The 17489-nt window shown below is 46.2% G+C and overlaps 1 protein-coding gene across 3 annotated transcripts in view; it reads left to right on the top strand.

Annotated features, from left to right (window-relative positions):
* LOC306917463 (von Willebrand factor D and EGF domain-containing protein) overlaps window positions 1–17489 on the top strand; it is a 105957-nt gene that overhangs the window by 36261 nt on the left and 52207 nt on the right. For all 3 annotated transcript variants that reach the window (XM_079495687.1, XM_079495688.1, XM_079495689.1), the window contains exons 9-14: window positions 910–983; window positions 2884–3169; window positions 4586–4788; window positions 14318–14604; window positions 16198–16565; window positions 16825–17142. In XM_079495687.1, the coding sequence (XP_079351813.1) occupies window positions 910–983; window positions 2884–3169; window positions 4586–4788; window positions 14318–14604; window positions 16198–16565; window positions 16825–17142 (1536 nt within the window). The remainder of the gene's footprint in view (window positions 1–909; window positions 984–2883; window positions 3170–4585; window positions 4789–14317; window positions 14605–16197; window positions 16566–16824; window positions 17143–17489) is intronic.

Below are 17489 nucleotides of genomic sequence, written 5' to 3' on the forward strand. Positions count from 1 at the left end.
AGCGCGCCACCGAGTGGCGCGCTACGAGCTTGTAGGTCTGCTATTTTTGAAAAATCGAAGAACCACTGACATAGAAACATAGCTTTTTCAGAAAACTGTCAGGATGTAGAAGACAGAATCAGAATCTGATCTCAGGTCAAAATGGGTTAATTTATCTCTGTGTTTAACTCCGCGTAAATTTAACTCTAAAAGAGAACACGGGTCCATTTGGTTCCATTTACACACACCCTATTTGGTCGCCGGGCTCCACCTAAACAAGAGTCAATCCTTCTTCATCCAAACCGTTAATTACCTTCCATAATCAATCATGACGTGATGTAAGTGTAAGTCCCCACGCAGACTGGGCGTCTCTCAGCCGCCCGACATCAAAGTCTTCACAGGGTCACAGGGAGGAGAGGGAGAGCGGTGTTGACCTCTTGTTCTTCTAAGGCCTCACTCACACGGTCGCAACAGATTGCTGTTGTATACAAAGGGTGTGATACATCTTGCCCCAATGCATTTCCAATGAGAGTCACATGGTTTGACACAACATTTGTGTTGTATGAGGGGGAGGGGGGCAGTCGAAACACAGCCGAAAGCCATACAACAGCTTGTAGTCCAAAATGTGGACTACAAACCATGTGACTTCCATTGGAAATGCATTGGGGCGGCCATGACACTCACAACATTCATACAACAAGCATGCATCAATGTTGTATGCTAGATCGAAAGGTGTGAGTGAGGCCTCATGCAGTGGTGGAAAACGTACTCACATGTTTTACTAATTAAGTAAAAGTAATACTAGAAATACTCCGGAATTCAAAATGTACTCCAGTACAAAAGTATTGGCATCAAAATGAACCTCAACATTGTGATTAAAGTAAATGTACTTAGTTACTTTACAGCACTCTTCTAATGTCCCCCTCTCAGGTCACGGTGCAGGACCTGCCCACTTCCATCTGCTACTCTCTGACCGACCCACACATCATCACGCTGGACGGGAGGTACGTACCGTATATACGGTACACACTGGGTGTCCGGATGACCCTGCCGGATGCCCGACTGCCTAGAATAGAGAGTAGAGAGTATGCACATGCATGATTTTCCCATCAGGACACGCCCCCCTCATCTAGACTGAGTGGCAAAACATTGAGCAGCATGGAGTGTTGGAGTTTGGAAGCGTTCGTTGGAAATCACTCAACCGTCCTGCCGTACCACCTGTTTCTAAATGTCACATAAATGCAGGAGGCGGCAAAATGTTGTGTTATTGAAAATGAAAACAAGCACTTCCAAACTCTGACACAAAAATAATCAAATGCAGGGCATTTCTTGACAGAAAGTAGCTCATAACGTTTCTATGGTGGATTTTTATGAAACAAAAACTTTGCAGATAGAAAGAGGATAATTCAAGTTTTTCGTACAGCTGCAATGTTGGTGAGTTTAACACTGTCAGAAAGTAGTTTTTTGCCACTCAGTGGGCGTTCCCGCATAACTTCCTGGTACGCTGATGTCACGCGCATACCCTCTATTGATCAGTGGTTCTTGACCTTATTATATTTGAACTGGGGACCCCTCCACAAATCGTATTTGAACTGGGACCCCCCCTCCCCCCCCCCCCCTCACTACACAAGGCATTGTGAGCTTGTGAGATCAGCTATTTTCACAATGTTTGCCTCTTTATTATATTATTTGACAATTTGGCCAATGTTTGACCAGTTTTTATAATATACCGTTTAGTTTGTTGATTCATTTTGATGCAGTAATGGTCTTTCATTCCATTTAATTTGTTTTCTTTTCTTAATATATTTTTTTTAGGCAATAAAGAGGTCTTAAAAGTCCTTGAATTGTCACTTCACTGTCATCTGGGGAGACCCTCAAAATCATGTGGCGACCCTCTGGGCGTCCCTCAAGGTTCTTAACCTGTGGGTCACAGGTTGAGAACCTAAATTGCTGTATTAGGGGCCTTTATCCACCGGCTTTTGACATGGATGTCACAATGTCAATATCGCACGCACCCTGCAGTTATTATTGACATGCTGTGTGATTGAAAGCCGTTGCTGGACTCACGGTTATTTCAGTGCGTAGTCATAAGAGTTTGGCGCCCAGTGCAGATCTTCTGTTCTTGACTGACAGCTACACGTTGTCGACCTGGGTCAGATGGGGTCCGCTAATGAGGGTGGTGTTTGTTTAAAACTGCCTGGGGGGGCCGGGCAGGGTGGAGTTTTGTAGTGATGACTCAACTACGCTTGTCGGTTAAAATTGCAGTGTATATTATAGTCCCACCGCGGTACGATTATGTAGTCTACGGCAGTGGTTCCCAAAGTGGGGTCCGGGGACCCCCAGGGGTACTTGAGGGAGTTCCAGGGGGGACCCAGCTAAATGATAATTTGGAACCAAATGGACCCATATGGGTCTGTAACTCTGAGTGTACAAATGGAACCAAATGGACCCGATAGGTCCAATGTTAATTTAACTCGGAGTTAAATTAACATTGATTTTACAATATAAATTGAGGGTCCCAGAGATAGAAATGTCATTAAATGGGGGTCCATAGAAATTTAACGGGTTGAGAATCACTGCTAGAGCCGTAAAAATTCTTCTCTTATTGGGGGTCACTGGCATTATCTCTTCAAATGGGGGTCTGCGGGCTAATTATTGTCAATTTGGGGGTCCTTGACATGAAAAGGTTGGGAACCACTGGTCTACGGGGATGGGGTTCATTTTGTGGGGATATGTTTAATCCCTGCTTCTGTTTTTTTCATTTTGTGTTTTTGTCTATGCCCACTATATTTGTTGTGCAATGAAGTATAGAACTTTTAAGTGTTGCTTTCATTGTTTTATTGACAAATTGAACCCTGATTATTAATAGTGAGTTGTGCTGTGATTGTGACCACCACCACCTAGGCGCTACGAGAACCACCACACCGGGTCCTTCGTGCTGTACCAGAGCCTGAGCAGGTCCTTCGAGGTGCACGCTCGCCAGTGGGACTGCGGCAGCCGCCACCACGCCGTGGCGTGTAACTGCGGCGTGGCGGTGCGCGAGGGCGCCGAGGTGGCCGTGCTGGACATGTGCAACGGCCAGCTGCAGGAGACCCGGCCCCGGCTCACCCTGCGGAGCCCGGCGCTGGGCGACGCCAGTAACGGACGCGGCGTCCGCGTTCTGGAGACGCATCAGGGGAAGAAAATCACGGTACGAATCACGTTCAAACGGGCACCATGCATAATTTTAGAAAGAACTTGGGCCCCTTCCCTACTTCTTTCACAGGTGTTACCGATGATCCTAATGAAGGCTCTGTTCCATTCTGGTCAACCAGAGTCAGGGTGCTGTGTTGGCTCACTGGAAACACTCTGCTACACTACACCTGTGGGTCTCAAAGTGTCCTTGAGTGAGTTCCAAATGGCCCCGTACGGGTATAACTCTGAGTGTAAAACGGGTCCATTTGGTTCCATTTGTGCACTCTCAGAGTTATGGGGGTCCTTTAACCCATTTTGACCTGAGATCAGATTCTAAAAATTTCTTCTACATCCTGACAGTTTTCTGAAAAAGCTGTGTTTCTATGTCAGTCGTTCTTCGATTTTTCAAAAATAGCAGACCTACAAGCTTGTAGCGCGCCACTCTGTGGCGCGCTATGAGCTTGTAGATCTGCTATTTTTCAATAGCTAAAGCACAACATAATGCTAACACCAAAAGGGGTTCCCGCCCAAAATGGGTTAAAATTAAAAAGTTACACCTGTGAAGGAAGTAGGGAAGCGGCCCCGGAAGTAGGAAGAGTTATTCTGTGTGCATAGAGCCCATTTGTTATACAAAAGGCTGCTGGTAATCAACGTCTGGTCCAGGGACCACCAGCGGCCCAAATGGACACTTACAGGTCTTTAACTCTACAGGCCACTTTTCCACCCGGGGGTTGTAACCGGTTCAGTTCCTCTTTTCCCACCTAATATTGAACCAGTTCAGAGTGTTTCCACTGGAAATGGATTGAACCCTAAAAATAATCAATTTTCAATTAGATTTTTGAGTGGTGCAACCACTCCCTTACGGAGTTATGTGTGTGTGGCTGGCTGGCTGGCTGGGTATGAGCACGAAAACAGCATGGTTGTTTTTCACCACCTGTACGCAACCTAACACACACACAAACACACACGCACATATTAACTGTATATAAGATGATTTCGGGTGTGCCAGTGACAGTACAGTACAGTAGAGGGTACAGTAGAGGGACCCCCACACGGTAACTCTGTCATTTCTCAACCGTTTCGGACGCGGGGCGGCTCGCCGGAATCGGGCCGGCACCCTGGGTGTGTTCCTGTAGGTCTGGAACCCCCCCCCCCCCCCGGGAACCCCCACACGGAGTTGCACCACTCACTTCACGAAATCGAATTGCATTGACTGTTAACATATTGTGTTTTTGAATCACAGTATGGTGATTCTAAATCACCATATTCACCATATTCTAACCTGGTGATGTCAGGTTAGAATTATACCTGACATTAGGTATGAGTGTTTTCATGTTTGTGCTATGTTACTGTATGTATATTAATATTATGTTTTGTGCATGAGGAGAATGGTATGTTAATGATCTACCGGGTGTGCCTCTCCTCTCGTCAGTTGATCTTTCCGTCCGGCGCCTTCGTCAGGGCCGACGTGGCCGACTGGGGGATGAGCCTGTCCGTCAGAGCGCCCAGCAGGGACTACGGCAACACGCGGGGCCTCTGCGGGACCTTCGACCGCAACAGCAACAACGACTTCCAAGGGTCGGACGGGGGTTCCTACGGCACGGACGACATGGACGGATTCATCGAGAGCTGGAGGTCAGTCAGTCAGTCAGTCAGTCACGTGGGATCATATAAAGATTAAAGAGCTTGAGGAAATGCCCTTGAGCACACACAATGGGTTCTAATGCTTTGAGGAAACACCCTTTTCAAAGGTTTACAATGCAGGAGAGGGAAACGCCCTTTTTAACCCGTTTTGGGTGGGAACCCCTTTTGGTGTTTTAAACATTATGTTATAATTTAGCTATTGAAAAATAGCAGATCTACAAGCTCATAGCGCGCCACCGAGTGGCGCGCTACGAGCTTGTAGGTCTGCTATTTTTGAAAAATCGTTAAAATGTGGCGCAAATCATTGAATATATATTTCAGAGCGAACATTTTTAACTAAAATATTTGCTTCTGGGGGGGTCCCTGGAACTACATATTTTGAGATGGGGGTCCGTGGTAACCTGACTCCGCCAGATGGGGCAGCAGGTCCGTGGCCCAATAGAGATAATTCTGGGGGTCCTTGACTTGACATGAAAAAGGTTGAGCACCACTGACATAAACATGGGTTTTTCAGAAAAATGTTAGGATTTTGAAGCCTTTTTTTGAATCGACCTCAGTCCAAAATGGGTTAATGGGTTAAAATGCTTGAACAAACATGTTTTTCTTGAGATAAATCACTGTCAATGATGAATATAACACTTTTGGAAACGTCTTCAATGGGATACTTAGTATGCATTGAGACATTTTTGTTGTTGTTGTTGGTCCATCCATTGGTCAATTTCAGTGGACCGGTGGACCCCCCCCCCCCCCCCTTCTAGCACCTCCCCGCAGGCAAAAATGTCTACTTTGCAAACAGTATATCTCATAATCAATTTGGCAGATAGCAGAATGAACCCTAATCATGGCCTTTCTTTCTCTATTGCAATTAATCTATGAAGGTTTTCTTTGCAATAGTGGCGTGTATTTTGTACAGTAACATCATTTTATACTAAAGCTTAATCTTTTTTTTTAGGAATATATCTATTTTTCGTTTTTTTTTGTGAAAAGTCATGATGAAATATTAAGGAAGAGTACCTCAAGTTGCCATGTACTGTATTGCTGTACTTCAATATATTTTGATGAGAACTAGTTTTTATGGAATATTTTACATTGGGTAAAATATACCTGTGTTTAGTGATGGTGTAACAAAAAATATGTTTAGGGTTAATTATTGTGTGAGTGAAAATAAGAAAGCAAACAAAACAAACCCTACGTATAGTGAGAGTGGTAATAATAATAATCAAACTTTATTTGTATAGCACCTTTCATAATAATAATAATAATACAACTTTATTTGTATAGCACCTTTCATAATAATAATAATAATACAACTTTATTTGTATAGCACCTTTCATAATAATAATAATAATACAACTTTATTTGTATAGCACCTTTCATAATAATAATAATAATACAACTTTATTTGTATAGCACCTTTCATAATAATAATAATAATAATACAACTTTATTTGTATAGCACCTTTCATAATAATAATAATAATACAACTTTATTTGTATAGCACCTTTCATAATAATAATACAACTTTATTTGTATAGCACCTTTCATAATAATAATAATAATACAACTTTATTTGTATAGCACCTTTCATGACATGAAATGCAGCTCAAAGTGCTTTACAGAGCAATGGAGAACAAAAATAAAACAAGCAAGGCATAAACATTAAAAATCACACCCGTGTGAACTGAGTGGTGTAAGGTCTTATATAGACTGATCAGCTGTGGTCTGACGTAATGTCTGACGTAATGAAATCACACCCGGGTGAACTGGGTGACCGTAGCAACCATGCTCATTTTTTCTGCACAGACAGACAGACAGACAGACAGACTAACAAAGCCAGTTGTAGGAGTGGTTTACACCACTCAAAAAACAAGAGCAGTAATGCAATACAGTGAGGACATGAATAACAAAAAATTAAAAGATCAATTAAAAGCAAGAGTGTAGAAGTGGGTCTTGAGCTGCGCTTTAAAAATGTCTACAGAGGCTGCCTGACGAAGGTACAGTGGGAGTTTGTTCCACGCCGTCGGCCCGTAGAAGCAAAACGCTGCTTCCCTGTATTTTTTAGTTGCCATTTTTTTAGGCAAAGCGAGCAGGCCAGCAGTGGAAGACCTTAGGGGGCGGTTTGGGACATATTTAGGCAGGCAGTCATGTAGGTAGGAAGGTGCGAGACCATTGATAAACAAGTAAAATAATTTTAAAATCAATGGTAGGGCTCTGATGAATGCCAATGTTGGCCGGTTCCAACCACACACAGCCTCTAGGGCTTTTACTCTTAGTTCTGTTCATTTTTGCATTCCAAAAAGATCTCTGTTTGCCGTCGGTTTTCATTATTGTGAATATAGAACATGCACAACACAACTGTTTTGACACAGTGAGCCTATCAGCCACGTCCAGGAGCCTGATTTCAAATTAGCCGTGGTAATGAGCCGTGGATTGAAAATAGACAAATGTGGAAATTAAGTCAAACTCGACCTTGTTTTTCAGACCGTAGACCATTTGTCATTTTTGACAAAGTGGTCACACTTCAGCGGCTCTCTCTCTCAACGCTCTCTCTAGCTGGCTGAGCACAGTGTTGTTGTCTTTGTATCTTTGTTAGAGTTAGAAAGTGTGTATGTTGTGTTATAATACAGGGGTTCTCAACGTTTTTGGCCGGGGACCCCCGAAAATGCTTTGGCAACGTCTCGGGACCCCCGCCCCGCCCCCTCCCGACCCCCAATATAAATTGACTGCTACAATAACCTTAAACCATTTTGGGCGGGAACCCCTTTTGGTGTTTTAAGCATTGTTATAATTTATAATTTAATCTACAAGCTCATAGCGCGCCACCGAGTGGCGCGCTACGAGCTTGTAGGTCTGCTATTTTAGAAAAATCGTGATTTTTTCTTTTTTTTTTAACTTTTTTTTTTTTTTAAATATTTTTGGGGACCCCCTAAAATAATTTGGCGACCCCCCGAGGGGTCGCGACCCACGGGTTGAGAACCCCTGTTATAATACAAACTTTTAGTCCTGTGAATAGCATGCAGGAGGCAGCAGGACATTGCTTTACTGAAAACGAGTGCTTCCAAACTCTGATGGCAAGAGATGGCCGCGGTCTGCAAATGGTCAATTGTGCATGTTTGTTGGCTCATTGGAAACACTACACCAGTGTGTCCCAAAGTGTCCTTGAGTGTGTTCCAAATGGCAACGTACGGGTGTGGAACTATGAGAGTGTACAAATGGAACCAAATGGACCTGTATGGGTCCATTTGGTTCCACTGTACCACTGCGCACTAAATGGAACAGAGCCTTAAGTTAATTCGTATCATCGGTAACATCTGTGAAGGAAGTAGGAAAGCTGCCTGCAAGTTATTCTGTGTGCATATAAGCCCATTGACTGAAAAGTGGAGACCACCATCATGCAAGCCCCCAGTAAGGCTATCCGACGTTGAAGCTGCCACTACCTACTGGCGAAATGTGGAATTGCAGCACTTAATGGAAGTGGACAGACGTTCATGACGTCACGTGAAAAGCCTCAACATTGAGGTCCGGGGCCTAGGCTAGGCTAGGCTAGGCTAGGCTAGGCTAGGCTAGGCTAAACTTCCACTCGCTCGAGCCATTGAGTTATAATTATACTTCCGGAAGTCTTCCGGGTGCTTCAGAACGCCACTGAGCAACTTCCACTGAAATGAATAGCGAGGGGGGCGGGGCTAACACTCCAGTTCGGCCTCTATCCTTCTTTATACTCTATGCCATCATGCCCAGGTGTTTTACCCCCCATCCTCTGTCTCTGTGTTAGGATAGCTCCAGGTGTTTTACCTCCTATCCTCTGTCTCTGTGTTAGGATAGCTCCAGGTGTTTTACCTCCCATCCTCTGTCTCTGTGTTAGGATAGCTCCAGGTGTTTTACCTCCTATCCTCTGTCTCTGTGTTAGGATAGCTCCAGGTGTTTTACCCCCCATCCTCTGTCTCTGTGTTAGGATAGCTCCAGGTGTTTTACCTCCTATCCTCTGTCTCTGTGTTAGGATAGCTCCAGGTGTTTTACCTCCTATCCTCTGTCTCTGTGTTAGGATAGCTCCAGGTGTTTTACCTCCTATCCTCTGTCTCTGTGTTAGGATAGCTCCAGGTGTTTTACCCCCCATCCTCTGTCTCTGTGTTAGGATAGCTCCAGGTGTTTTACCTCCTATCCTCTGTCTCTGTGTTAGGATAGCTCCAGGTGTTTACCTCCCATCCTCTGTCTCTGTGTTAGGATAGCTCCAGGTGTTTACCTCCCATCCTCTGTCTCTGTGTTAGGATAGCTCCAGGTGTTTACCTCCTATCCTCTGTCTCTGTGTTAGGATAGCTCCAGGTGTTTTACCTCCTATCCTCTGTCTCTGTGTTAGGATAGCTCCAGGTGTTTACCTCCTATCCTCTGTCTCTGTGTTAGGATAGCTCCAGGTGTTTTACCTCCTATCCTCTGTCTCTGTGTTAGGATAGCTCCAGGTGTTTACCTCCCATCCTCTGTCTCTGTGTTAGGATAGCTCCAGGTGTTTTACCCCCCATCCTCTGTCTCTGTGTTAGGATAGCTCCAGGTGTTTTACCCCCCATCCTCTGTCTCTGTGTTAGGATAGCTCCAGGTGTTTTACCCCCCATCCTCTGTCTCTGTGTTAGGATAGCTCCAGGTGTTTTACCTCCTATCCTCTGTCTCTGTGTTAGGATAGCTCCAGGTGTTTACCTCCCATCCTCTGTCTCTGTGTTAGGATAGCTCCAGGTGTTTTACCCCCCATCCTCTGTCTCTGTGTTAGGATAGCTCCAGGTGTTTTACCCCCCATCCTCTGTCTCTGTGTTAGGATAGCTCCAGGTGTTTTACCTCCTATCCTCTGTCTCTGTGTTAGGATAGCTCCAGGTGTTTTACCCCCCATCCTCTGTCTCTGTGTTAGGATAGCTCCCAGGTGTTTTACCTCCTATCCTCTGTCTCTGTGTTAGGATAGCTCCAGGTGTTTTACCCCCCATCCTCTGTCTCTGTGTTAGGATAGCTCCAGGTGTTTTACCTCCTATCCTCTGTCTCTGTGTTAGGATAGCTCCAGGTGTTTTACCCCCCATCCTCTGTCTCTGTGTTAGGATAGCTCCAGGTGTTTTACCTCCTATCCTCTGTCTCTGTGTTAGGATAGCTCCAGGTGTTTTACCCCCCATCCTCTGTCTCTGTGTTAGGATAGCTCCAGGTGTTTACCTCCTATCCTCTGTCTCTGTGTTAGGATAGCTCCAGGTGTTTTACCTCCTATCCTCTGTCTCTGTGTTAGGATAGCTCCCAGGTGTTTTACCTCCTATCCTCTGTCTCTGTGTTAGGATAGCTCCAGGTGTTTTACCCCCCATCCTCTGTCTCTGTGTTAGGATAGCTCCAGGTGTTTTACCTCCTATCCTCTGTCTCTGTGTTAGGATAGCTCCCAGGTGTTTTACCTCCTATCCTCTGTCTCTGTGTTAGGATAGCTCCAGGTGTTTTACCCCCCATCCTCTGTCTCTGTGTTAGGATAGCTCCAGGTGTTTTACCTCCTATCCTCTGTCTCTGTGTTAGGATAGCTCCAGGTGTTTTACCCCCCATCCTCTGTCTCTGTGTTAGGATAGCTCCAGGTGTTTTACCTCCTATCCTCTGTCTCTGTGTTAGGATAGCTCCAGGTGTTTTACCTCCTATCCTCTGTCTCTGTGTTAGGATAGCTCCAGGTGTTTTACCTCCTATCCTCTGTCTCTGTGTTAGGATAGCTCCAGGTGTTTTACCCCCCATCCTCTGTCTCTGTGTTAGGATAGCTCCCAGGTGTTTTACCTCCTATCCTCTGTCTCTGTGTTAGGATAGCTCCAGGTGTTTTACCTCCTATCCTCTGTCTCTGTGTTAGGATAGCTCCAGGTGTTTTACCCCCCATCCTCTGTCTCTGTGTTAGGATAGCTCCCAGGTGTTTTACCTCCTATCCTCTGTCTCTGTGTTAGGATAGCTCCAGGTGTTTTACCCCCCATCCTCTGTCTCTGTGTTAGGATAGCTCCAGGTGTTTTACCTCCTATCCTCTGTCTCTGTGTTAGGATAGCTCCAGGTGTTTTACCCCCCATCCTCTGTCTCTGTGTTAGGATAGCTCCCAGGTGTTTTACCTCCTATCCTCTGTCTCTGTGTTAGGATAGCTCCAGGTGTTTTACCTCCTATCCTCTGTCTCTGTGTTAGGATAGCTCCAGGTGTTTACCCCCCATCCTCTGTCTCTGTGTTAGGATAGCTCCAGGTGTTTTACCTCCTATCCTCTGTCTCTGTGTTAGGATAGCTCCAGGTGTTTTACCTCCTATCCTCTGTCTCTGTGTTAGGATAGCTCCAGGTGTTTTACCTCCTATCCTCTGTCTCTGTGTTAGGATAGCTCCAGGTGTTTACCTCCCATCCTCTGTCTCTGTGTTAGGATAGCTCCAGGTGTTTTACCTCCTATCCTCTGTCTCTGTGTTAGGATAGCTCCCAGGTGTTTTACCTCCTATCCTCTGTCTCTGTGTTAGGATAGCTCCAGGTGTTTACCTCCCATCCTCTGTCTCTGTGTTAGGATAGCTCCAGGTGTTTTACCTCCTATCCTCTGTCTCTGTGTTAGGATAGCTCCAGGTGTTTACCTCCCATCCTCTGTCTCTGTGTTAGGATAGCTCCAGGTGTTTACCTCCCATCCTCTGTCTCTGTGTTAGGATAGCTCCAGGTGTTTACCTCCCATCCTCTGTCTCTGTGTTAGGATAGCTCCAGGTGTTTTACCCCCCATCCTCTGTCTCTGTGTTAGGATAGCTCCAGGTGTTTTACCCCCCATCCTCTGTCTCTGTGTTAGGATAGCTCCAGGTGTTTACCTCCCATCCTCTGTCTCTGTGTTAGGATAGCTCCAGGTGTTTACCTCCCATCCTCTGTCTCTGTGTTAGGATAGCTCCCAGGTGTTTTACCCCCCATCCTCTGTCTCTGTGTTAGGATAGCTCCAGGTGTTTTACCTCCTATCCTCTGTCTCTGTGTTAGGATAGCTCCAGGTGTTTTACCTCCTATCCTCTGTCTCTGTGTTAGGATAGCTCCAGGTGTTTTACCCCCCATCCTCTGTCTCTGTGTTAGGATAGCTCCAGGTGTTTTACCCCCCATCCTCTGTCTCTGTGTTAGGATAGCTCCAGGTGTTTTACCTCCTATCCTCTGTCTCTGTGTTAGGATAGCTCCAGGTGTTTACCTCCCATCCTCTGTCTCTGTGTTAGGATAGCTCCAGGTGTTTTACCTCCTATCCTCTGTCTCTGTGTTAGGATAGCTCCAGGTGTTTTACCCCCCATCCTCTGTCTCTGTGTTAGGATAGCTCCAGGTGTTTTACCTCCTATCCTCTGTCTCTGTGTTAGGATAGCTCCAGGTGTTTTACCTCCTATCCTCTGTCTCTGTGTTAGGATAGCTCCAGGTGTTTACCTCCCATCCTCTGTCTCTGTGTTAGGATAGCTCCAGGTGTTTTACCTCCTATCCTCTGTCTCTGTGTTAGGATAGCTCCAGGTGTTTTACCTCCTATCCTCTGTCTCTGTGTTAGGATAGCTCCAGGTGTTTACCTCCCATCCTCTGTCTCTGTGTTAGGATAGCTCCAGGTGTTTTACCTCCTATCCTCTGTCTCTGTGTTAGGATAGCTCCAGGTGTTTTACCCCCCATCCTCTGTCTCTGTGTTAGGATAGCTCCAGGTGTTTACCTCCCATCCTCTGTCTCTGTGTTAGGATAGCTCCAGGTGTTTTACCTCCTATCCTCTGTCTCTGTGTTAGGATAGCTCCAGGTGTTTTACCTCCCATCCTCTGTCTCTGTGTTAGGATAGCTCCAGGTGTTTTACCTCCTATCCTCTGTCTCTGTGTTAGGATAGCTCCAGGTGTTTACCTCCCATCCTCTGTCTCTGTGTTAGGATAGCTCCAGGTGTTTTACCTCCTATCCTCTGTCTCTGTGTTAGGATAGCTCCAGGTGTTTTACCTCCTATCCTCTGTCTCTGTGTTAGGATAGCTCCAGGTGTTTTACCTCCCATCCTCTGTCTCTGTGTTAGGATAGCTCCAGGTGTTTTACCTCCTATCCTCTGTCTCTGTGTTAGGATAGCTCCAGGTGTTTTACCCCCCATCCTCTGTCTCTGTGTTAGGATAGCTCCAGGTGTTTACCTCCCATCCTCTGTCTCTGTGTTAGGATAGCTCCAGGTGTTTTACCCCCCATCCTCTGTCTCTGTGTTAGGATAGCTCCAGGTGTTTTACCCCCCATCCTCTGTCTCTGTGTTAGGATAGCTCCAGGTGTTTTACCCCCCATCCTCTGTCTCTGTGTTAGGATAGCTCCAGGTGTTTTACCTCCTATCCTCTGTCTCTGTGTTAGGATAGCTCCAGGTGTTTACCTCCCATCCTCTGTCTCTGTGTTAGGATAGCTCCAGGTGTTTTACCTCCTATCCTCTGTCTCTGTGTTAGGATAGCTCCAGGTGTTTTACCTCCTATCCTCTGTCTCTGTGTTAGGATAGCTCCAGGTGTTTACCTCCCATCCTCTGTCTCTGTGTTAGGATAGCTCCAGGTGTTTTACCTCCTATCCTCTGTCTCTGTGTTAGGATAGCTCCAGGTGTTTTACCTCCTATCCTCTGTCTCTGTGTTAGGATAGCTCCAGGTGTTTTACCTCCCATCCTCTGTCTCTGTGTTAGGATAGCTCCAGGTGTTTTACCTCCTATCCTCTGTCTCTGTGTTAGGATAGCTCCAGGTGTTTACCTCCCATCCTCTGTCTCTGTGTTAGGATAGCTCCAGGTGTTTTACCTCCTATCCTCTGTCTCTGTGTTAGGATAGCTCCAGGTGTTTTACCTCCTATCCTCTGTCTCTGTGTTAGGATAGCTCCAGGTGTTTTACCTCCCATCCTCTGTCTCTGTGTTAGGATAGCTCCAGGTGTTTTACCTCCTATCCTCTGTCTCTGTGTTAGGATAGCTCCAGGTGTTTTACCCCCCATCCTCTGTCTCTGTGTTAGGATAGCTCCCAGGTGTTTTACCTCCTATCCTCTGTCTCTGTGTTAGGATAGCTCCAGGTGTTTTACCTCCTATCCTCTGTCTCTGTGTTAGGATAGCTCCCAGGTGTTTTACCTCCTATCCTCTGTCTCTGTGTTAGGATAGCTCCAGGTGTTTTACCCCCCATCCTCTGTCTCTGTGTTAGGATAGCTCCAGGTGTTTTACCTCCTATCCTCTGTCTCTGTGTTAGGATAGCTCCAGGTGTTTTACCCCCCATCCTCTGTCTCTGTGTTAGGATAGCTCCCAGGTGTTTTACCTCCTATCCTCTGTCTCTGTGTTAGGATAGCTCCAGGTGTTTTACCTCCTATCCTCTGTCTCTGTGTTAGGATAGCTCCAGGTGTTTTACCTCCTATCCTCTGTCTCTGTGTTAGGATAGCTCCAGGTGTTTTACCCCCCATCCTCTGTCTCTGTGTTAGGATAGCTCCAGGTGTTTTACCTCCTATCCTCTGTCTCTGTGTTAGGATAGCTCCAGGTGTTTTACCTCCTATCCTCTGTCTCTGTGTTAGGATAGCTCCAGGTGTTTTACCTCCTATCCTCTGTCTCTGTGTTAGGATAGCTCCCGGCGAGAGTCTATTCGACAAAACCCCCCCCGGCGACGCACAGCAGGAGAGCCGGAGGCCCTTCTGCCAGTGCCGAAACGTCCAGCCCTCGGCCTCCAGGAACAACGTCCAGCCCTCGGCCTCCTCCAGGGGCATAAGGCACCTGTACAGCCGCTCCTCGGCCCACTCGGCCTGCATGGACCACCACCACGTGGACTACACCTCGTTGTTCCCCTCCATGGACACCACTCTGGAGTACATGAAGAGCTCCGCGGACAAACACGAGCCACTCAGCCAAGGTCTTTCTAGTTAACACATTTAGGCCTGATTCCTGACAAATTCCTGACAGTTTTCTGAAAAACCTTATGTTTCTGTATCAATGGTTCTCAATATTTAATGTCAAGAACCCCAAAAATTATATGTAATATGCCTCCGCCCCCCATCTGAAAATATGTTCTTCCAGGGACCCCCCAGAAGCAAAGATTTGAGTCTGTAATAATATATATTCAAAGAGTTGAGGCACATTTTCACGATTTTTCAAAAATAGCAGACCTACAAGGGAACTTGTAGGTCTGTAACTTGTATATCTGCTATTTTTCAATAGTTAAAACACCAAAAGGGGTTCCCGCCCAGAATGGGTTTACGGAAACAAATAATCAGAAATAGAAAGGGCTATATGCACACATACGTACCATTTTGGAAAGAACTTTGGCCCCTCTGTTCCATTCTGGTCAAACGGAGTCAGGGTGCTGCTATTGTGCATGTTGGCTCACTGGAAAGACTGGAAACACTCTGCTACACCAGTGGGTCTCAAAGTGTCCTTGAGTGGGTTCCAAATGGACCCGTACGGGTGTGTCACTCTGTACAAATGTGTGTAACTCTGAGAGTGAAATTAAAAAGTTTGAGAACCACTGTACACTAAATGGAACGCAGCCTTAAAGCTGCTATAAGCAATAATATGTCAAAATATTATTATTATCTTTTTTTTGGTATTCAGACAGCCAGCAATGGGTAGAACGCTCCCAAAAAAAATGTAGTCTCTGTGACACATCTAGGGGCCGTAATCTGCATTCATGTTCCTAGAAGCTTTGTCATTGGTCGAAAAAAACCTGGTCGCAGTGACTAACCAATCAGGAAGCAGACAGGCAAATCGACCAATGACAAAGCTTCTAGGAAAATCTTTGAATGCAGATTGTGGCCCCTAGATGTGTCACAGAGACTAAATTTTTTTGGGAGCGTTCTACCCATTGCTGGCTGTCTGAATACCTGAAAAATAAAAAGGGCATTACAAATTTGACATATTATTGCTTATAGCTGCTTTAATTAGTATCATCGGTAACACCTGTGAAGGAAGTAGGGAAACGGCCCAGAAGTAGGAAGAGATATTCTGTGTGCACTTAGCCCATTGAGAGGGGAAACAACTAAACGCACAAAAAGCAATCTAGTTAACAGAGATGAAAATAACTAACTAACAAAATCTAAAATGGTAAAGAAAATGTCCTTAGTTTTAGTCTTCTTAGCTACCACACATGCGGTCATGTCATTATAGAAACAAATTGTCAAAATGTAATTATTATATACAAGTAAGACGCGTAAACGCGGGAAGCGAACAAAGCTGTTGTGGCAGTCTGACGCACACGCACATGCACACGCACACGCGCACACACACACACACAGACCTCTGTATCGTTCCAATTTCAGTTGCCCTCTGGTGGCGGGCGGGTGGTGTTACAGCGTGACACACACAGACAGACAGTTTTGGCCAGCTTCTATAGTTCGCAATTATTTTTACAAAAGCAGCCGATCTACAAGCTTGAGAACAGGGTTTAAGTTGTAAAGTACCAAACATTACAACTTGTCAAACATCTTCAAATATAAACGTATCATTGCAGACGGCGTCCTGGACCTGTCTTCATTCAGCAGCCATCCTTTGGAGAGGAGACACTCTCAGACGTACAGAGAGCTTGGACAGCACGAAGGACTGGACGGAGAGCTGAAAGAGGACGTCCTCCTGTCTCTCAACTGGCCGGGCAGACAAACGTCGTCGTACCACACATCCGACTTCAACGTCCGTCACCTGCAAAAGAGGCACGCCGGCGCTTTGCCGGATTTCGGACAAGGCAGCATCATCGACACAGACGACTCGGACTCGTTCCGAGAGACCGGGCGAGAACACGGAGGTGAACTCGACGGAGAGCTCAGGGAAGATCTCCTCCCTCTCTCGGCGGACCGGCCCAAGAGGCAGACGCTTCCGTTGGAGGTCAGTGGGGGGAAGTAACTAAATACTGTATTCAAAATGTTACTTGACTAAAAATAGTATTGGCACCAAAAGGAAAAGTAGTCGTTATGCAGAATGTCCCATTTCACATAGCTTTTCAAAACATCTTTTGAAAATACAGTACAATAATTCAGTAATACAAGCTTGCAAGGTGTTGCGATGCATTGTGAGCATGTAGATCAGCTATTTTATTACCCGATTTAAACACACTTTGTTACTTCACACACACCCCCTCTGGCAGACGGAGCCGCTGGAGTTCCGTCCCATTTTCCCCGCCCAGCAGAGTCTGAGCCAGGCCGACCTGGAGAGCTTCTCCTACTTCTTCCCGGAGGACCACCAGCTGATGGCCGAGGAGTCGCGCCCGGAGGTGCGGCCCCGCTGGCCGGCCCCCAGCGGCCTGACCTCGGCCAAGGCCCTGGAGGTGTGCCAGGCGGCCCTGTCCAACTCCACGGTGGGCGCGGTGTGCGGCCGGCTGCTGGGGCGCCGCCTGGGCGAGGCCGTGGACCTCTGCATGCTGGACCTCCAGCTGAAGGACGACCTGGCCTGGGAGGAGGCCCTGGTGAGTAGTAGCATGGTCTGTTGGATCAAGGGTTCCCAAACTTTTCAGGCCGTGACCCCCCAAATAATCTAATTTAAACTGAGGACCCACCACACTGACAAGCACTTGGAATAGAGGGTATGCACATGACATCAGCGTACCTGGAAGTTATGCGGGACCGCCCACTGAGTGGCAAAAAACTACTTTCTGGCCTTGACAGCCCATTCATCCAAACAGAAAAGTCCTGTCTGATTGCATTAAACAATGTTAAACTCACCAACATTGCAGCTGTACGAAAAGCTTGAATTATCCTCTTTCTATCTGCAAAGTTTTCGTTTCATAAAAATCCACCATATAAATGTTATGAG

Source organism: Electrona antarctica (genome assembly GCF_951216825.1).
Source record: "Electrona antarctica genome assembly, chromosome: 24".
NCBI lineage: Eukaryota > Metazoa > Chordata > Actinopteri > Myctophiformes > Myctophidae > Electrona > Electrona antarctica.